Below are 22,542 nucleotides of genomic sequence, written 5' to 3'. Positions count from 1 at the left end.
CGTCTGTGCTTGTGCGTCACCCGATCTTGTGATCTTTTTTGTTATGATGCGGAGCGTCGTCGTGGCGGTACTGAAGTAAGACATAAATAAGGCACAAGAGGCCGCCGGGCGAGAAGTGGTGAGAGCGAAAGAGCGACCGGCAAGAAGAAGAACAATTCGACCTCACAGCGACCGGTGCGCGGGCGCGTGTAGAGTATCGAAAGAAAGCAATAGAGAGCGAGAGGAAAAAAAACACAATAATAAGCTTTCGTCTCGCAGGCGAAACGTCGAACGAAAAACACGGACGAGTAAAGGGCACTGGAAAACGGAGGAAAAGGAACGGTGTAGAACCGAAGGCGAAAGAGAAAAAAAGGCAAAGGGCACGAGTGGGAAAAGGCGGAAAAAACCGTAAAGGCGGAAGGGCGACCTGAGGACGCTTAAGACCCGAGAAACAAAGTCGGCAACTCAAGACCACCAGAGAGAGAGAAAGGGCTTTCGAGCAAAGTAGGCGCAGTGTGCAGTGAAAACGAACGGGACAGAAACTGAAGCTGCGCGGGCTGAGTAAACAATTTTGGGCTGGTCTCTTTGGGTTTTTGGGCTTGTCTCGATTCCTTCGTCGTCGACCCAACAGACTTGGAAACGACCCCGAATCCCTCAGACACGATCGTGCACACCGTGCGGTTGCTCGTCGTCGTGGAAAATCTTGAAAATGCGAAAAATCGTCTGCCGTTGTGCGTAGGTAGTAGTTACACGAATTGGTGCTGCGCGAAAGTGGTCGGAAATTAAGAATCCGTTCTTGATCGTCCTCGACAGCAGATTTGGCAGAGTTCTACGAGTGCAATCCGTTTGCGATGAAAATTTCGGCCCAAAAAAACCCCACCATCAACGGGTTCTGTGGAGTGGTTCCCACTCGTCGAGGCCGAAGAACGACGCGTGTGTGAATAAGAAGGTTAGAGCGGGAGCGGGCGAAAGTTCCGGTTCCGTTGCGGTGCCGTGAGTCAGCAGCAGTTGCGTGGTTGCGCCCCACCGTGCGCTGTGCAGTGGAGAGTGCATATCCTGTGCGGTGCTTTTCCCAAAGCCCAAGAAGTGTACGAGTGTAACGGAAGAAAAGAAAAAGAAAATATTGAATGAAATTCTACGTTCTTGGGGAAACGACGAAAGGTTTGTGAAGTGAACGAGGTAGAGAGAGTGAGAGAGATCGTGATTGAGCAAGGGGAGTGTGGCCGCGAGCAAGAACGACAACGACCACGAGAAAGACGCAAGGTGCGCCAAGTTTCGCACAAAACGTCGAACAAACTATGGTGGTGCCAACGATGGAAAGCCTACCACGAGTACCTGATACCCACGGGGACACCGTGGACGAGAAGCTGTTCTCGGACCTCTACATCCGGACGAGCTGGTTCGATGCTTCAATTGCTCTCGATCAAATAGAGAAGGTAAGTTTTACAACAAACACGCACCAATTGGGGGGCTTAAAATGAAGATCAGCTTTATTCCTAGAGGTTGCCACATAAGTTATCTATTCAGAAGGAGACAAGTTTGAGCCTGTGTCTATATCTCAAGTTTAGTCCAAATCCGGGTTTAGTTCCAGGCCAACTGACAACGCGCAGCTTCTCACAAAATCTGTAGAAGCGGTAGGGGGGCTACTGGCCACCTACACTAGATCCGAAAGTTGGTCCCGAAATTCCACACGTGTTTCCAGCAAGATAGAGTGCCATATGTTGCCCGTTTTACTGGGAAGGTTGCTCCTTAGCACCAGTTGACCAGTACCCATGGGCCTGGGCTGCTAGCTCACTGAATCACGATCGATCTCTCCCTTCGACGTGTGTCTGTGTGTCTTAATGTGTCTCCGATGTCCGGGCGGACCCTGGGCTGCGTACGCACAACAGCGATCGCAGCACCGCTTTGAAGAGAGCGCGCATATGTTTGCCGTGGTGTGGGGTGCAGTTGTCGCCGCCGAAGTATTCACGGCTCTTTTCTTGCCGCCGTCGCCGCCGACCACCAGCACCCCGGGATTTACTACGGGTCCCCGCGCGGCAGGACCCGGGAGGAAACAACAACAACATAAGGGTCTCTCCGGCCCCGGCAGTGAAGGGCAAAGGCCGGCGGCTCCGGTCCGGAGCCTCTCTCTTTCGCGCTCACTGGAACGATATTATTCCATTAACCATTACAACTCAATCTACGGTTCTCCCCGACGACGACTGTCTCTCCGGTGGGTCGCGTTCACAATCAGGCAAGGCAACATGATGATGTAGCGCATAGCCGGGGCCGTACGGTCCCCGGACCACACTACAGCATAAAACGAAGTCACAGTATGAGGACGCGGGACGGACGCGGTCAGAGTCGTGTTCAGGGTTGGGTCTTTAGTGTGTTGCCTTCTCGCTCGCCCCTGGACCCTGGATTGCTCAGTCTGGTTCGCTCGTGCCCGTGGGCCTTTTCCGTTGGGTGGAACGTCGTCCGATCGACGGCTTCGTTGAAGGTGCTGCCATCGACAGGCAGAGAGAGATCTGCCAAAGGGACGGCGGGTGCGGAACGATGCCAGCAGCGCGGGGACCGGTGAAAAGAAACGGGCAAAAGGCACACCACACCGCGCACAACATAAGACGACAAGCAGCAGCAGCACAGGCCGCGCGGCACACACTCTTGCCGTGGAAAGGGACCGACCGGCGTGAAGGGAAAATAAGACATTAAAAGAAATCACCTATACCTTCTCTCTCTCGCTCCAGCGCACCGGTGCCGACCTCCGCGCTGCCTCACGGTGGTCCCACTGCGTGGTGGCCGGACTTGTGTGTGGGTTTTTGGGATCTCTTTTCTTTCCACCGTCCATCGACTCCGAAATCGGTTGATTATTCCGACCGCGCACCGCGAAAGCCCCTGGTATCACCCAAAAATCCCTTCGGACCAAGTAGGCGGCCAACGCTGCGTGGTATGTGTGTGTCTGTATGTGTGAACCTATCATTGTTGTAAGGCGACCCGCGGGCGGCATATCTCCCGCTGACTGACTGTTGGTGTGCCACCTATGCCTTTGGCCGTGTGTGGTTTATGCTGGACTCGGGGTCGGGGTCCAGAAAAACTTTCTGAGGTCGCCCCGAGAGATGTACCCCCCCCACAATTCCAGGGCCAAAACGGGAACTCCTTCCTGAGAGAGGATTACAGTATTTATGGCCGCGACTTCCACATCCAAAGCGAAACAGCTTCAGGAGCGAGCATTTATCACTCCGACTGATCGGCTCGGGTTCTACTTTGAAATTCCACTCCCCAGACGTTCTCCTAGACGTCAGACTGAAACGGGGAGTCGGTCTTCTCTGCCCTGCCGATAGTAGGAGTCATCGGAGGCCACCGGGTGCGCGAGGCGCGCGCGCAAACTGAATGAAATCGAGTCGGTTGAATGAATTGCGGTAATTGGTTGTCGCGGCACGTTCCAAAGTCGGCCCAGCAGCAGCTGATAAGCTCTCCCATTGAATGTGCAAACAAACGCCTAGCGTCTTCCATAGCCCTAGCGTACCCGGCGGTGCCCGCCCAGTGTCGGTACGTGCCTGGACTCGGTGATGATCGTCGGCTAGACGGTGCTGTACCACCGCAAACTATGTCAGTAGCTAGTATCCCCGCCGTTCACACAGTCTGGGTGGCGCTACACGGTGCGTGGTGTCTCCTGCACGAATTTGGTAGCTCCAGGAGGTCACGTGGGGGATCTCCCAACCTTGGTCGGGGGTTGGTGATCGAAACTGATTTGGTGGGTTTGGTTGAAGGCGAAATTAGATCATTCACTGGCCAGAGTCTTATCGACGATCATGGCCCCGCTCGGCCGAGGCCGAGTCCTTGTGCGCGTGAACGCCTTTCGTCCGCCTTTTATGGTCCGGTTGTTATGTGTCCAAATCGGGCCGACCAGCCAGTCCCGGCGTCACAAGAGCACCCGACAACGAACTGGACACAAGATTTGCATTAGAGAAGAAAATTGACACTTTACACTGGCGGCAGCGCGGCCAGTTGCAGCTTTTGTACGCAGCTGGTTTTTGTACCTCGCTGTCGTCTACAGACCTACGGGGAAAAAATAAGATACGGCACTGTAAAGTTCAGGCAGTGGCCTTTAGACGTCCTAGAGCCTAGCTGCCTTTCTGTTGAGTTAACTACAGATCGATCTTTAAGTTGATGTTGAATTAGTCTTTAATTCGTTACCCTATTCAGATTGTTTTATAATTATATTTATAAAACATGATCTACTAATTGGAAACGAACTACTTTTATGTTTTGCTATTCGTTTTGTTCCGCGTTTCCTATTTACTCTTTTTTGTATTACTTTTTCATTGTTCTCGTTTTATTTGTTCTTAAGTTCAGCTCCGTTTTGACGTTGACGTTGCTTTTATTGATGTCCACTTTTTGGGGATCGATTTAGAAACTCGGTTCAATGCTCAATCAATTGTATACCTTTTTTCCACTTTTCCAACAGCTTCCGGCTGGTTGCTTTCTTATTTGTATGTTTACCTTGCATATTTTCATTATTTATTTTCATGTTTTGTTTTTCGTTTCTTATTTTCCGGTCACCGTTTTCTTGCTCTGCAAACTTTTATTGCCTCTTTCGTTCATTCATTGATGCCCAGGGTTTTCAAATTATGTTGCATCTAACGCGGCGAGCATTGATTGTATGTTTACAGCTTCCATTTTTTCCCGAGTTCCGAGTGTTTGAGCTTCTGTTTTGTGCTGCTGTTATGCTCTGCTCCCGTGCGCGAAATTCATTCAATCTCTACGCTTGTTTATTTTAGGTTTCGCCACTGCAGCAAATGCATTTGTTTATACATTGTGCCGCCACGTAAGACGAATGCAGATACGCAATGCTCGCGGAAGCACGGGAAAGTGGAAGCCGAAAATCGGCCACACTACTCCCCCCACCACCACGAGGAGCGCGCACGGAGCCCATAATTAATCTCGTGCGCGCGGTTGTTCGCAAAATTTAATCTCAAACGCAGCGTAACAGCGGCTGCGCGCGCGCGCCATGCTTGCGCTGCGGACAAATATGTTGTCCTGAGAAATCGCGTGCTCGGCAGATTGTTTGCTGTTTTGTTTTTGGTTTTTTCTGTGCTGTCCCCTTTTTGTTGGTTTTTGATGGCCAAACTTTTGGCTGCGGCGACCAGGCTTCTTGGAGAGCTACACCGTTTAACGGTTTGATTCAAATGGAGGAGGTGCTTGGTTGCAGTGTTTTACCGGCTGCGCTTTGCAGCTGCAGCGATTTCTTGCCTAGATTTCAATGCCTAATTAGACTTTTGACAAACACGGACCCCACGGAACGATGTTACCCAACATTTTGATCGAGGCTCACCGCACAGGTAGAGGCACACAATTAGCGTGGAGCTGCCGCTGGCCGGCCGGCTGCTGAGAGGTTACTGTTAAAATGTATGATGCGGAACACCCGCGCGCCCGGTCCCCTCGTAATGGCAATGCACGAAGGAAGGATGCAATTAAATGATCGAGTTTATTGTGCAATTATTTTGCGCACCGATCATTAGGATTATTTATTTTTCGTTTTCCTTATTGGCGTTGGCCCCCACCACCCCCTTTCGGGCCCGGCCCCGAACCTAGATAGGCAAATGTGATATGCGCTCCTCCACACTAACGAGAGAACTGCATCGGGCGGGTCGGCGAGAAGAAGGGCTTCGGACATAGAAAAGCATATTTATGCCCGAGGCGCACACGAGGCTTTGGGAGGGGGAGCGCACGAATAGTCACGATCGTGAAACAATTTACGATTGTGTCCACGTCAGCGCGCGTCGTTCGATCGTCGACAGAGATTTGTCGTAATTAAAATACCACAACCATTCACCGATCACACTGAGAGCCGCCTCACAGGGGAGAGCATTTCAATGTTTATGTGAATTACCTTTCTGCGGCTGCGGCAGCGGTGCAATGGTGTTGCCCTTTTCCTTCGCTGCCCAACACAGGAAGTGGCATTCTCTTTCGGCACGGTTGTGTTGGCCATATTTTCCGCGCTGCGCTGATACGGGCGCGGTGTGAAGTTAATTGCAGTTTGATTGCCACCGCCACGGATCGCGCGATGTCCTTTTACGCGCGAAATACATTCGTCACACTGTATGTGTGCGTGTTCGTGAGGGAAATCAATTATCGTTGTGGAAGCGAATATCGGAACAACGCCGATAAGGGAATGGGCGCATATGTGTTGCTAATTGGCGGAAAAGTCCGTAACATTTTCCGTATGCGCGCGGCAGTGGTGGATATTTTGTGGAGTCTTGCGGCCTTTCAGGGATTATTTTTGAACGGATCTTACAATAAAATCACTGACCTAAAAGTTTGAGTACAATAGGTCAATTTGGCCCAAAATTACTCTTAAATTCATGAACTCTGCTCGGGTTGATCCAAACGGGGATTTGCGTTGGTTTACTTATATTGTAAAAACCGCATCCAATTGCTAAATTCCTTAATTGTCTTAATTAATTGCCAAAAGGGGGACGTAAAAAAAGTAAATGGGGACGCCTCATCGCCAACTCTTCTTTCATGTACGTAGACGCCTACGAAATCGCTGTTCGAAAACAAGTACTTAATGCCACCTCGATAGACCGTGGCTTAACTCTGAGTGCCGAAATTAGGCTGCGAAAAAGATTGACAACCAACTTCACTAGCATTCTTTTAATAGTGTTTTGCCATCTCCTTCATGTTGAGGTCGGAAACATCTCAAGCCACACTCGTAATTGTCTGTGAACCGAACCGAGAAACCGTATGGACATTGTTTCCCTTGTGTCATGTTGACGATTATCGTGAGGATCATAAATTTCATTTCGCTAACGTTCACTAGCAAGTGACATGTTTACGGTCTTCATGTAAGGCAATCGCTTCAAGTATCGATCTGTGTTAGTAATATTTTTCATCTCGCCGTTTTCACGCGCATTAGACCGAATTCGATTCAAGAGATTGATCAAAACTCCGCATCGCCTACTGTCTGTCGTTCCGTTCCGGTATGGATCCATTACACGGCGTCCTGTTGTGTACAATCGCCCATATTGGGATCTTCAGCTCCAGAGCCTTTTCTCGACAATTCCACTGTTTCGCTCGGTTCCGGTCGCTTCTGGGCGCATCAAGTGCATAATTACACCGGTGGTTCATTAAGAAAAAATCCCAAGAAAAACCCTCTGGACGGGCGGCGAGTTTGATTAGAGAGGCAGCTTCTGAGGGCGCCGCGGCGCCATTGTAGGCTTCTCGTGTAGGTCAGTGCCGCCGTCGTTGCCGTCGGTTGGTCGGTGGAGAAAGGAGCAGTTGAAGAAATTAATAGTGCGGCGCTAGAGGGCTGTAGCAGCTGATGGGTTAATGCTGCTGCTTCTGCTGCTGCTGATGACGATGGTAGGATGTTTCGCAATTTTCCATTCACGCACGACTCGCACGTTCCCTTTTTTGTGGTATTATTTTTAAACCGACGTCGTCGTCGTGTGCGACGTAGGATGTGTCGTAGGATGATGGACCCCCCGCGCACACATCCCACCGCCCACAGGATTCCATATTTGGCATTCACAAACGCCCTCCGCGGTTGTTGTTTCTGCAGCCAGCCGACTGTTATTATTATTATTGCTGCTGCTGCTGCTGCTGTTGCTGCTGCTGCTGTTGCGGCGTGGTGTGGCCTGCCCGTGTGCTGTCTGGCCTGGGTACGGGACCACCCGGCTCGCCCGGCGGTTAGCCCAAAAGGCCGCCCAGCGGCGAGAGCGAGATGGCCGGAAAACAGAGAAATCGCGCTCGTCGCACTAAGCAACGGTTAACGGAGCCGCGATCGTCCCGCGCGATCGTCCCGCGCGATCGTCGTCGCCCTGCTTTACGGAATGGCCTCCTTGTGTATGTGTTTTGATTGTCATTCGGCCATGTGGTTCCGGCGAGTTCCGGTACTCTCTCTCGCTCTCTCTCTCTCCTCTGTAAAGGGATTGGGCTTGGAATCAAGATCACGCACGCAAGATACGCTCGTGTTATGGGTCCCTGTTACTTTTGTCAATTGACTGACGACACACGGCACGGCGTCCGACGGGATGAACTCTCTCCCTCTCTCCCTCTCTCTCGTGAACGAGGTTCATGAAGGGGGTTCATTGTCGATCGCGGTGCGTACGCGGAAAGCGAAACCAACCGCGCGAGTTCGCTCTCTCTCTCACTCGCTCACGTGTCCGCAGGCCGTGCGTATGTGTATGTGTACGCGCGATCTGATGTAACACGCGCGTGTGATCATCACCTTTGAGGAGAGAGTGCGTGGAGACGCGAAGGGGCGCGGTGCGTATGTTTCATTCCACGCGACCCTCGGCTCTCTCTCTCTTTCTCGCTCTTGGGCGGAATGCGCCCACAGATCTTCTCGCGCAGAGTCTGTCTGTGTTTGTGTCCTGTGTGATCTTGGCTAAGCGTGAGCGCGTGTGTGTTGCTACGACGGAACCGCGATGCGGTAGGTCCGAATATCAGATTAAACAATTCCTCTCGTCGCCGCCGCCACTAGAGCACCCCTTCTCCTCATGCTTGGTCCTTCGTCGGTGATGCTGTTGCCGCCGCCGCTGCCGGTGGACCACATTTTTCGAATCGTATCGTGTTTTTTCCCGGTTCGTCCTCTCTTCTGCTGTTCTGGGGGAGCAATCTCTGGGTCTCTTTCTCGTGGAGGTTGGACCTTTTTTGTTGGTCGTCTCATTTTACTCTCTCGGTGTTTGTGTGGATCAGTGATCGGGGCCCCGGCGGATTCGGTGCTTCCTTTTTTGTGCTGCCTGGGGTTGTGTCTTCCTTCGAACCCAGGAAATGGATGCTGGCGGCCAGATATACCCCCCGAGAGTAAGAGGCATAGGGCGATCGCTACTCCAACGAGTTAGCGAAGAAGGCGAAGAAGTAGACCGGTAGCACCGGAAATGGTTCCGTTTGCGTTTTTTGGCCCGGCACACGCACACAGATGTTCGTTTCCCGACCCGACCTCATTCTTCGGCGCGACGTACATATCCGCTTCTTGCGCTGTCCAGCGGCCGGTCGACCGGAGGATAAACAAATGTGGACCTCCACACTTGTTTCCCGTTTTTTCTTCTGTTTTACCTCCATCCTTGGCAACCCGGAGTTCCTGTTGGCTGTGGCTGGGCACCGGAGCAAGAGCGGAGGCAAACATTGTGCAACATTGTTTGCCCTACCGGCCGGCTCCACTCTGGACGCGGGACCACCACTGGCACTGGCACTCTATACTGGGAGTCTCTTCAATTAACAACCAATTGACAGCTTTTCTGCTCAATTTATCGCCACCGGAAAAAGTGTCAAAGTAAACACAAGCACGCACGCACGCACGGTGGTGATGGTGCTGATGTGTACTGTGAGTCTGCGCCGTAGACTTCGACGATCAACTTGTGACATCGCAGTGATCACCGGCCGTGTGGCGTCTTACAAGCCCTTAGTTGGTGGCAAACATAACCCATCCCTAGTAAAGGTGGACTCCAACGAAGATCCAACTACAGCAGCACCGAGAGCTCTCCTCTGATATCCCGATAAGGTTCTTGCTGAGATTGGCGGGGTTGGACCTTCACAATATCCGAATATGTCGGAAGCTCGGAAAGCTGCTTGAACTCTTCAGTACTTCAGATTCATTTTGCGGATGGATGTTCCGGATGGTGGATGATGCTACAACTCTGTTGGAGTGTTTGTATACTTGAAACAGATGACCTTGGAGAATAATTTAAAAACATGATTTTTTTGCTGTGGAAGATATGGTGGAACGATCCCAACGTTGTTTTCCTGGATACTCTGGTCGTTTAGGAGTTTAGGGACCTTCTTTCAGTTTTATTTGGGAGCCTGACACTGACAGCACTGGTGACATCGTTCAAAGCAATGTGGGTATTCTCCAGCTCATGATCTGGATTCCTGAACGAGATGTGGTGCGGAAGTGAAGATTTCCCACAAGAGGAGCCGCGGCGTCAACTGGGCCAACTTTGCAATCCGGTGGCTCCGGCTCTGGTAGCGCTCCCGAGCCCGTGCTATTAGGCGCTCCTGATCCCTGGTGATGGCTTCATCTGCGGCCGCCACCCAGCCACACTAAGTAAGTCATTACCGATTCCAGCGCGTCCGACAGCGAAAAGAGGCCTTCAAAAGGCAAATGCTGAGCGAGAGCGAGGTGGACGTGGCGGTGGAAAAAAGCGAACCCACGAAGAGCGAACTGGAATGGAATGACGGACCGGGGGATAACTATGATTTCTTAATAACGCGAACGATCCGATGCCCCGGCGCGCGCGCGTTCCGTGTGCGGTCCACCTCTTCTTCGTTCGGGAGCCTATCACTCACCTTCTCGTCCGGCGGATCTCTGCGGCGGGTCTGCTCCCTTCCATCGTCAACGATGGGGGGCGGTGGAGGAGGTGAAGTGAGGTTGTGGCTCACCGGATCTCCCTGGGCGGTCTCTCCCCACCGGCGGCCGGAGAGCGCCAGCCCAGCTTGGCGCAGATTTATTGTTATTCATTCGATTCGCTCTCTCTCTCTCGCTGTCTTGTTGGATTGCTGGTGGCCTTCCTGGTCCTCCCCGCATCCTTCGCACCCCTCTCTATCACCGTGATGGGGGCACACGTCGAAGAAATCGAGTTGATGATGATGACGGCGGTCCTCTCATCAAGCTGCGACCCGCTGCTTCTCCAACATGAAGGATGCCCCGCGCGATGGGAACGTCTCAATCTCTCTGTCTCTCTCACTCGCTCAAAAAAGCCGCCCAACACACACAAACACACACGGGATGGGGACACACGCGAGAGGGCAGAGAATAAACATCTTAATTATATTTTATTCCTTCAACCCCGGCGGCCCCGGGTCCGAACTTCTTCGCCGATTCTGTGACGTCGATTCGCCTCCGACGTAAAGCATGGCCCCCTAAATGTCAAATGTCGAAGTGAGAGCGAGAGAGAAAATCATTTCGAACTTTTTTTGTTCGTTGGCCCCCGTGTGGCGCCTTCAATAACGGTGACCCCCGCCCCGCTCTTCGAGGAGGAACTCAATTTCTGATCAATTGTGGTCGTCGTCCTCGTCGTCGTCGATCGATGCCCCGATTTTTTCTGTTTTTGTTTTTCGCTCCTGCCGCAGGTTTTCTTTCTTTCTCGTCGATCTGATCGGGCGTCTTCGTCTCTTTGGCTGACAAGAGATGCGGTGGCCTTCCTCCTATGATGGCGCTACCCCGTCCGCCTCATTGGTGGCGAGGCCGGGGAGTATTCGTCATCTCTCCGTCTTTTGATCGGGAGAGGGTTCGGAATTTACCGGAATCAAAAATCGATTAATGTTTACGATCGGTTTTGGGTCGCTTTTTCTCTACGGTCTCCGCTTGGTCGCTTCGGTTGTTTTCTGCGGCCGCCATTCATTGCCGTTTGTTTTGTCTCGTTTTGAACCGTTTTTTCATCTTTGATTTGCGCACATCTGTTTGGTTACTCGCAGTTTATCCGTTCGATTGCTTGGTTTCACCTGTTAAACTTTGGAACTCTCGCTGCATTGCTGCACTTTGTTTGTTTGTTTATCCGCTTCAGATTGTCTTTCGTGCTATTTCCATTTGTTTCCACGTTTTGTTTGATGTTTTGCCGTTTTAACTTTCGTACCTTTCTCTATCCGTTTTCTATTCACCGAGATCACCATACGGGAGATCACGTTTTTGTTTGTGTTGCATAATCCTTTCACGGTTTTGTGTTGAAAGGTGGTCCCACAACCCCCCGGTGCCGGCTGGTCAGCAGTAGCTTGATGGTGCTGAATAAAAATTTCATCAAGCCCATAATGCGACACTCACGGGGATCTTACTCAGCCCGATCCCCGGGGCCGGGACCGCAAGTGCCGGCCTTTTGGCGGGTAGTATAATATCTCAATTTATGGTTCGCGTCGTCGTCTGGCGCACGCGGCCTTTAAGTCCGGCTGGCGCCCTACATGGTTGGAAGCGCCAGTCGCGAATTTGATTGCTTGACGTCGCCGGCCACAAGGATGTTGTGCGCTTGGGTTAAACGCAAGCCATAAATAGAGAGCGAGAGAGCGAGAGAGCGAGAGAGAGAAAGAGCGAGCGATCGAAGGCGTTGTGAGTAGCTTAGGGTGGAACGTTAATCGAACTCTTGTATGCAAATCCTTACTCTGCACTTTGGGCTCTACAATCGATTCCTGAGACTCTCTTTCTGTTTTTTTGTCATTATTTTGTATCTTTCTGTCATTGTTTGTATTTTGTTGTCTGATTTTTATTAATTTGTATGCTTGTAGTTTTCTTTTGTGATTTTTCCCGGCAGGCCAAGGTTTTCCGATCCTCTTCTCTTGGCTTGTCAAAAATGGAGAGTTGTTTTAAATGTGTTCCGCGCGACTGGAAGTCTGAAAGTGAGAAAGCAGTTAGGGTCTGTGTAGCTCCAGTTACCAGTGGTTCAGATAATGAGGTGCCACTATCGAGAACTGAACTGGCTCCAATCATGTTTCAAATCTGGAGCAAAGTAGGTGACGCTCACAGTCTCGACGCACATTCCTCCACAAGATCTGATTGATTCAGCTTTTTGGCTTAAAACAAGATTTACAATTCTATGCCGGGAGTTCCACCGGGAGTCTAGTTCAACAAAACTCCAACCGGCACCACACGACGGACGCGAATTCGGTCAAGAGTCGGGCGTCCCGGTGCAGACTCTCCACCGACTGCTACTAGTCCACCGGTGATCCGTATTTGGTCTTATCTCTGGTCCCTCGTAACTAACTCCCCGCGGGAAGATGACGACAATGGCGCGCGCGCGCGCGGGACCTTGGCGAAGGATTCGCCGAAGGATTGTGCGCGTTCCCCGGACCGACCGACGGCATTGGAATGCCGACCGGATCAGAGAGCGGTGTGGCGCGCAAGATCCGCGATCGAAACCGGTGGTGTGGTCCGACGTTCGTTATTTACGCCATTTCCCGTTGTCTGGGCGACTCTCTCGGGAGCCAGCGCCGTCGCGCCGTCGTCATCATCGTCGTCATGTTTTGCATCTTCTCCTTCTTGTTCTTCTTTTTCCTCTTCGCTGCGCTGTAACCACTCGTCGTTCGTTGTTGTTTTGCTGCTGGACCCCCGAGGTGTTTTATGCTCTTCTCGCGATCGGCGCGCCCGACCGCGATTGGCCGACGCTGTGGGGGGACGTTGAGGATGGGGAATGAAACTGGAACGGCCTCTGACGGGGCAGAAAGAACCGTGCGAGAGACGGACTTCACCGTGTCGCAGTGGATTTGATGTGCATCGCGGAGTTTTTCAAATCAGCTTTTTAATAACTTCATTTAGGGTCCTACTGTGGTGGGCCTACATTAAAGAGGAACTCGAGGAATGTCGATTGCAGGTAGTACCTGTGATGTTCCTGTTATTTATCCTTAAGGTGCGAAAAAAGATATCGTCACATTGAAAGTACCATCAGCGGCAGCAATAATTACGCTAATAGAAGAAGCACCGTAAGCAACATTTACTTAGTAAAAGATTTAGGAAATGATGTTAAAGCACAACACAACACATAACAACAATGGAAAAGTTTGAAAAGAAACGAAAAACAAACGAAAAGTATCATATTGAAAACAAATCCATTTTCATATTGGAAACAAATTGCAATTACAAACGAATAAGAAAAGAGAAAAACGGCACATTTCGGTGACATAAAATAGAGAATAGACGGAGGCGGTTACAGCAAAAAAAAACAAAAGCTAAAACAAGTTTGTAAGAATGAATTAAAGCATAAAATGCAAATCGTACAGAATGAATAAGATCAAAAATCAGGTAAATAGTGTCAATATGTGCCCGGTTTAAAGCAGAAAACAACTTCAAACGGCTCCAACGTTGAACGTGTGCAGGAAGAAAAAAAGTAACAACACAAAAGTAGGTAAAACCGGCGCGCGCCCCCTTCGCGAACCCCTTCGCTTCTTCGCTTTCGATCTTCAAACGACCGATGTCCGATGTCGAGCTCTTTTCTCTTTCACTTCCCGTTTACCGTTGGACCCACCGCTCGTTCTGCGTGTGTGTGGGTTTCCCGTGGGTGTATTAGTACTCGAAGCCACCGGTGGGCCACCCATTGCCGCGCCACCCAGCCGGGGCCGGCCAACGATCGATCGTAAAAATGACGACGATGATGGCGCAAAAGCCGGCAGTGTGGTGGTGGTCCTCGTCGTGCCCTTCCACCGCCAGAAAACCACCACCCCTCTTCGTCCTTCGATTCGTGTGTGTGTGTGTGTGTGTGTGTGAATGGCGGCCGCCTTTTGCCTCCGTACGATCCGGCCGACCGGGCCCGTTCCCTTCTGCCTTCTTTCTTTTCTCCGGGTCTCTTAATGTTTTTTCCTTCGCGGCGCAGCAAGCAGCTGCTGCTGGAGCTGCCACCGTTGCCGTTGCTTTCGAGAGGAGACCACCAACCGATCACTAGCACTGATTGCCGTGCTGCCGGGTGGGCTCCCCCACCGAGGGGGAGCTCCTCGACTTTGTGCCGGGGCTCTCCGTAATTTTAATGTCTCAATTCAGTCGCCACCGCGCCCGGTTCGGGCTGCTAGCTGGGGGAGAGGTTGGGTTGTTTGGCTTGAGGGTTGGTTGATGAAGTTGTTGTTCATTCCGCGCCACGGAAATCGCGTCAGCTGCAGTACCACCACCCAACCACCCACCGGGTTTTTCATCATCGGGGGCGCCCGGGCGCCGCCGCCACGCGGAGCAAATCGTTAGTCGCCGCGCGTTGGTTTTTGTTTTTCCTTTTTTTGTCGCCGAAGCTCCTGATGCTGTTCCCCTGTGGCGGCGCTACCACTGCTTGCTTCCCGGTCACGGATCGTCCGTTGGGAAAACCTTGTGGCGGGGGCAGTCCATTTGTGGTCCGGATTGGGGTCCATCTCTTCGGCGGTGGAAGAGACATCCCGTTGAATCACAGAGTAGAGAGAGAGACTCTTTAGTCCCGATCTGGAACTCTCTGCTCGAAAATGTCAGTCTGGAGAGGTTTCGGTGCCCGGACCTCTAAATCCAAATCTCATTAGCGATTCATAAATTGGCGAAAAATTGACGGCCTCAACGGGGTCGACAGTGAATGTTGGCCGCTCGTCGAGGTGTTGCGCGGGAATGGGCCGAGGTGCTAATCCGCTTCTTGGGTGTTTCTATACCTAACGCAACGAGAAAAAAAAGGTTGCAAGATGCAGCAGCCCGCGCCCGTCAGTGATTTCATGTGATTTGCATACGAATTTAGCATTCCGAACCAGCACACAACACACAGCTCCGGGAATGGGATGATCTTCGGCATCTGAACCAGCGCAGCGCAACCGCTTTGTCGAGTTCCTACTCGACACGCGAGAGTAAGTGGCCATTGACGTCGGACGGGCCCTCCCCCCGGTCGATCGAGATTGACATTTATTTCAATAGTTTCCTCGTTGTCATGGGTCTAAAGGATCAACAACAATCGGCGAGAGAGCTCGAGCCAATAGTTGAACTCTCGTATAGTTGGGTCGTATACATGCCACGCCGGAAGAATTCTGGTCCCATCAGATACATCAGACACCTTTCTGGTCCCTCCAGACACACACAGCCTTGTCTCTTTGTCGTATCGATCTGGTTTTAGAAGACGAAGTTGATGGTTTTCTCGACGGACTGACCCTGATTAGGATTCTCAAAATAAATCCACTTCCCATTCTCAATCACGATCTGATGGAGAAATGACTTCCTATTGTAGCTACTGTCGGGTTTTCTACTGTCTTTCGTTCAGTTCATTTCCAATCTTCTGGATCGTTCCCCGTGGTTGTCAAACTTAGCGATATCGCGTTTTGTTGCGTTTGCGTATCATTTTCGTCCAAAAGTTCTTTTGTAGTTCAGCGTCCTCGATCTCTTTTGGAGGCCTCCGAAGCTCTTTGCTTGTTAAGTCAAAATCGCTATTTTTAAGCAGAGGCAGAAAATCAACGATCCCCGCGAAACGTTATTTTCAGGCACAAAAGTCGACATGGTATAACCTCTGCAAAGATAACTTGCAAACTAAATTTAATATTTTTTTCAACATGAAATCATTTGCCTGATGTCAATGCAAGGCAGTGTTGCCAAAAAGCATAATTAGGAGGACCAAATTAACATCTAGAGCTTTCTACACAATCACAATTTATAGGGCTACGTACCTGGTACTCTATTCCGGTGCGATTGCGGATGTCGGAAGTCCAACAAGTTGCGTTCGCTTGAGGTACTTCCAATTCTAATCATCCATCCACACACGGGGCCAGCGATCCTCTCACCTCCGGCGATCCATTTTAAGCCGGCTCGAACTTGGAGGCGGTCGTCGGTAAGTTTTTTTTCGGTCTCGTCTGGTGGTCTGGACTTCTTCAGTCTCGAGCGCGCAGGGATATATAAATTACTGCCCAGCGAGTGCGCGCTGGTGGATGGTCCGCGCGAGATTAAATGTGTCATAATTTATGGTCCCCACCATTCGGAGTTAGATATAGGAGCCTTTCGCTCCTCTGCCCATCCCTGGTGCTGGTGCGCTCGCCGTCGTGCGTGTGGTCGGCCGCCGTCGTCGGGACCGGAAACGTGAATGGAATGGACGTTCTCGTGTGGGCCGTTGTGGCCCGGTGATTTGATGGTGAGCTTCGATGTCACGGTGCTGGAAACACTATACACCACTTACCTCCCGGCCTGGTCGCCCTGGTCTCTCGCTTGTTGTTGTCATCCGATCGGGCGGAAGATCGATCGTGCCGTGGTGGTGTACGCACCCACCGGTCTGGGCAACATTGTAGTCTCGGACATGGCGAACGGTATTTCTTCTAGGGCGGCCTGTGCGCTGTCGTGGTCGCTGTTGGGTAATCTAATAAAATTTATATCCCCAAGAGCTATCGCTCTCTGTCTCTCTAATCCCACGACGAACGACGTCGTGGATGGGCAAACGAAACCGAAAAGTATAACATAATCCATCTGGCAGATAGAGTGGGTCCGGCGGCCGGTCGGCCAGCTCTCAGCAGCGACACCTAAAGCGCGCGCCCGCTCGTCCACCGGGCCGATAAATCTCTTCTTTGAAAACGGGGATGGAGCCAAACTTTGGTACAAAAAGTCAAACTACACCCCGAAACCGAGCCCAGCGCACCACCCAGGTGGTGTCGGGCCAACCCATAGGACCCCCGGTGAAGTGATCGACTTCGAGCTGGAATTTGGTTCCTTGTGGGGTTTGCTCCAATTTGGGCTTCCAAATTCTTCTCTGACGGGTCCCGGTCGCGGTGGGCTTAGAAAAGTTCCATCCAGGCATCCAGAAGATGATTCAATCTGCCAAACGCCTGCCTGTTTTTTTACATTGGGGAATCTACGGCCTCGAGGATGATACCCTCAGGTTTTGTGAGATCGTGCCTCGAGTTGAAATGATTTGGGGTTTTGGAGAAGGCCGGCATTATTACTATGTAGCACATTTTGACCCACGCGTTTTCGGTTGTTAGGAACCCTCTGATCCCAAGGAACCGATGTTGGTAGGGGATGGCAAGGCACCGAACGAGGATGTTGGTAGCAAGAGAGGAAGTACAGTGAAACGTGCCCGCATCTCTTGGGTTGAGTGAGAGAACCTTTCTGGTGGTGTTTTCCGTTCATCCGGTGTATGCACGACGGCTCCATTACCGGGTTCCCCCAGTGCGTGGTACCGACGGAAACGGCATCGAGAGAAGAATTCGACGCCAACCGGCCGAAGGGGGATCGTTGGAACAAAGTACAGGCGGCCGGCCGCAAAAGATTTTGGAATCGGGGAATCGGTACGCCGTGAAAAAAAAAACCGTGGTTAAGAGGAAGTAGGCATAAAAAAGCGTGTGCCTGTGCGCCACATAGTGGTGAAGGGCTGCCCGCCCGCCCGGGTTTTATGCTATCGATTTCACCACATCGAGGTCCGCCCCCCGGGAAGGGTACCAGTGGTACCAGCAGGAGAAATGTGAGAATCTTCATCAATCTCGCTGACACATTAATTAGTCTTCCTAGCTCTCGTCGTCACCAGAGCACGTTCTATTTAAATTTATGGACTGAGCCGTTTTCCTTAGTGTTTGGTCGTAATGTGGAGACTATTATCACGTTTTTCTATAGTAATCTCTCTCTATTTTATAGAAAGACGCCAACCTGAAAAGGATTAAAAATTTCGACCCAAAGTCCCAAAGAAATTCGGACTCGAACATGTGTTTTACACTTTAACAGCTCCGAAAACAACCCGAATTGCTTTCTCTCCGATCGATCAATGAGCAATTATTTGACCAATTGGCAAAACATTTCAGAAACTATCATCTAACTTTATGAGATCCTGACAGAGACCAGATCACGTTCTCCAGTATTATTACTTCTTCCTGCGCAATCGAGAATGTTGATGATCATCGGAACTGCCGTACTGTCACTAGGTTATTCAATGAGTTTCAAGCTTCGATAAGAAAACCACTTTTTAACTGTTTTGAAATCCACTTGTTCCAACGCACAACGCAAACACGCAATAATCACTTCTTCCAACGAGATTCCAATTTATGAATTCGCTTCTTGAAGTGAGAGTCTTGAAGAGTGATGATTCAATCCATGGTAATGATTCGATGCACAAAATCCACTTTATCCTATCGAAAACGTCTTAAATAGTGTCAAGAAAGATGCATTCGAATGCGTTTTTAGCGAATGGCGAAACCCATTTTGCAAACTGCTTTCAGGAACCCAAAACTACACTCAAAATATTGGTTAAATCTCGTTCAGTGATTCGACGACTTTCCAATGCGATATCCTGATTTTTTCCTACGATTTCAGGAGTTGTGTCTGTTTTTCGACGTTTTTAACATGGATCGTTTCGAAGGCTTGTACGACCACGTTTAAACTCAAAAACTCCCCTTTTAATGTACTATTTGAAGGCGAAGAGTTCTTATACAGTTTCAACATTCGTTCATAAATATCAATTGTTTTTTGAACCTTCCAAAAATAAACATTCAATCGCTGGACGATAGTTGATTTTTTCCATTGTAAAAAACTCAGTGCGCTTCCATTCGTCATTTGTGTGCCCAACTGCTGCTGCGGGGGCCGGTCTCTAATTTGGGCTGACAGTTTGGTGCAATGCTTTCGTTTCGAAGCCAAAAATATCAGATCGTTTCCTTCCGGCTTTGGGAATATAATATTGCGCTCGACTTGTGTCTGACGACTTCCGACAGCGATTAATCTCTCGGCGGTCGTCAACTATTTCGTGGGGTGCAGTTTGGTTGACGAGCTAAGTATCTCATAGCCCGTCAACATTGATCACACGCTCCTCTAGGCATTTGGTCAAACACGTAAAAATAGGCCAACGAATAGGCGTGTGCCTTGGTGCTGCGCGTGCCGCGTATGTCGCAACATATGACAGCCGCCCACGGAAGCACCAACAGAGGATCGATGCTGACCATCTGAGCTCTCTGTGTGATACGCGCGTCGATAAACAATTTCCAACACAAAATTAACCCTCTACTGTTGTGTGCTGCTGTGTGACAAATGTGGTCGACACGCGCCCGATGTTGGCGTTAGATCGTTCCGTGACTCTTTCGAAACGAGTCCACGGACCGGACCACCGAACCGGATACAATTAGTGGCCAAACTGGCGTTTATTTTCTTTCGGCAGCACGATGGGCGATGTTCCCTGCCCTGCTAGAGACATCATCCAGCAGCTAAACCCGATGGCCCATGGTGTCTCACGGATGGTGGTGGAATGTGTAGCATCGGGGGCAGACCTCTCTCGCGGTCAATATCTCAATTTCAGGGAAACACACAGCAGACGGCGGTGCGCTGTGTTTCCCAAAATGGTCGAATGGCCACACATAATTACTACGGACACCGAACCACCACAGAGAGAGAGAGAGAGAGAGAGGGAGGGAGGGAGACCAAATTATGAGGCAGAGCTACAGGATCCCAGCGGTGGTTATGTTTGGTCTCTGGGGCGCCCTGCGATCTCTGCTGCGTCGGCCCGGACCGGACAACACGCAATCCGGTCGCGCCACGCGGACACGCACTCGAGAGGGCACGTTTTCTCTCTCTCTCTCTCTCTCTCCGTCTCGACCAGAATCGAGAATTGGCTGAGCTAAGCGCGCCCTGCCCAAGACCGCAAAGAGGCGCCGCAGAGAGGACGAAGAATTATATTAAGAAATTATCGAAACATAATTTAAAGGCGGCTAACCGTTGGTTTCCGTCGGTTGATTGAAGGTCCGCAGCCTCAGCAGCAGCAGCCGCGGTGGGCTCCCACGTCACGAATGCGGCGGCGCCTTCGATGGTCTCTCCGTAGTTGGGTCGATGAATGGCGCCGTCATGGTGGTCGTCGCCGTGGCTAATGTCTTCAGCTTGTGCAGCCCGCGGCAATCTACAATCGATTAGGGGCGTCAACGCAGGGCGTACGTCTAATATCTCTATCGTTCGAGATCGCCTGGCTCTCTCTCTGGCTCATCGCTGGGGTGGTTCCAGGGGCGCGCGTGTTACATCATCATCATCATGATGATGATCATGGCAGCCGCCGCCGCCGTTGGTCAAATAGCCACATAGACCTAGATATAGACATCAGCATCCATCAGCCAGCGCACCCGACCGACTTCCGCGCCGGACCCGGATTCGATCCTTCCGACAATCCTCGCTCTTCGGGCTCCTTTTCGGGGTCTCTTCTGTGGTTCGCTTTCTAGCAGCTGCCGTTGAAGCGAGACGAACCATTTTGCCGACGGTCCGTTTTGCTTCCTTCTTCGAAGTCAATCCACCGCCACGCTACGAAGAAGGAACTTCTCCACAAGTACACCCTCAGGGGACTCCCGAGTACACCGAGGATCCCTTTTCCTCGCTCGCATTTTTCTCCGGAATCTTCATTTTCTGAAAGCCCCCGTGGCGGCGGGTGCAGTCCTTTTTCTGTGGAATCGCATCATGGCTAAGAACTGGGTCTGGGTCTGGTCGTCCTTTTTTTGCCTGTCAGCTCATTACACACACAGGAGGGTTGACAGACGGCAACAAGTGTTTCCGAGCTTTGACAACACACCACCACACTGGCAGAAGGTGTCGTTTTAGGGGTGGCAGTACCCTCAAGACTTGTGATGGTCTCTCTAACAGGAGAAGGTCTCTTGGAACTACACCAGCTCCTGAAGCGGGTGTTAAAACCCCCCGGGGATTCGACGAACTGTCACGATCCGCATCCGCATAACTTCTAGGCTAGGGTCCTGGTACCGGATTTGGAGAAGATCAGAGAGATCTTCAACACATGTCTGGACTACATGTCCCAGTTACAGTCCTAGTGTCTTGTGCTGCTAGGCCCATGATGATATCCAGTACATCTTGTGTTCACCCTGGCAGGTCTTGAGGTATCATCCCCCCGCAGGCCAACATGTGCACCCGTGGTGGGCCCTTTGCTCCCGGGGGGACTAATTGCTAGGTAGGGGAGCATAAATTTCCTTAATTTCCTAGAATTTGACACAATTTCCCGGAATCAAAGGACCGGGAGCCACAGCCCCGTCCAGTCGTTGCACAAGAGAGCGTAGCGCCACACGCCGGGCACGCACGTACTCCCGGAGCACACCTGATGATCGCTGGCTGCTGCTGCTCCAACCGGTTCACTGTAATTTTCCCAAACCAAATCAACTTTCCTTCCTTCCTCTGCCTGCTGTTCCTCCTCTCTACTGTTGTTGGTATGGCTTCCCGTCGCCACCACCAAAGACGATCCTCTCAGGTCCGGCGGCCCTGAGATCGCGGCACGACGCCGTTGATGAAGCTGTCCACCATCACCACCGTGGGCGCGTGCGTGCGCGTGTGTGTGTCTGTAGTAACGAATGGTGGCTGGGGTGGTCCCTCTGGTCATCTTCTGGTTCCTCGAAAGGAGCGCGCTCCGTTACGCACCCCACGATCGACACGAATCGCATTGGCCGGCGGGCCGCCACATTCGACACGCCGACTACGGCGGCCGACACAGTGTTCCCTAATTTGGAGCTTCTGTGGTCACACAACCGCCAGCCCAGCATCGCATCATCGCAGCATCTTCCCGTGGGTTTTCCTGGCCACAGGGATACCTCTAATTGTTAGGCCTTTTTGGGCGCGAGAGATGCTAGAATAGGGATTAGAGGGAAAAGAATACCCAAGTCTTGATCTCTCCGTAGAGCTGAGAGAGAGAGAGAGAGGATCGTAAATATTAACACGGTTAATCAATTAACATGAAACTATTCAGGTTGAAGGGCCCAAACCCTTTCGGATATTGTAGACATCATACTCAGAACCCTTCCGGGCAAACGAAAGGGCCATCTGATCGCATCTGGTTGTGCGTGGAGTCTGGCCAACCTTTCTCTAGTTCATTAGTGAATGGGACGTTCCGAAGTCACTTATCGATTAGCTCTCACGTTGTCTACGGATCTGACCAATCTAGAGTCGCCATGGGTAGGCTCCGGCAGCTCTGCCTGCAGGACCGGTGCGCGATCCTAATCAAATCCGATCGTGGTTGGACTCCAGCTTCTCGGACCCACCGGCTCCAGTGCGGTGATTCATTGCCCATCCCAAAACCTGGCCCGACCAGGACGGCAATGGAATTTGTGTCTCGAGTGTGTGCGTGTTCCCGAGAACCTCTTCCAACAGCTGCCGGGCGCACTAATTGAGAGATTTTTCGGTCCTGCCCGGGGGCGCGCACATTCTAAGCTACACAACTTCTGGAGACTCGGAGG

The 22,542-nt window shown here is 51.3% G+C and overlaps 1 protein-coding gene across 1 annotated transcript in view; it reads left to right on the top strand.

Annotated features, from left to right (window-relative positions):
• Positions 1-1,277: 1,277 nt before the first annotated feature.
• The window catches only part of LOC131215226 (protein patched), a 31,401-nt gene continuing 10,136 nt past the window's right edge, over positions 1,278-22,542 (top strand). The window contains exon 1 of the mRNA XM_058209613.1: positions 1,278-1,415. Coding sequence (XP_058065596.1) covers positions 1,278-1,415 — 138 coding nt within the window. The remainder of the gene's footprint in view (positions 1,416-22,542) is intronic.

The sequence above is a fragment of the Anopheles bellator genome, chromosome 1 (assembly GCF_943735745.2).
Source record: "Anopheles bellator chromosome 1, idAnoBellAS_SP24_06.2, whole genome shotgun sequence".
NCBI classification, from domain to species: Eukaryota; Metazoa; Arthropoda; class Insecta; order Diptera; family Culicidae; genus Anopheles; species Anopheles bellator.
This window is presented reverse-complemented; position numbering and strand designations above follow the sequence as displayed.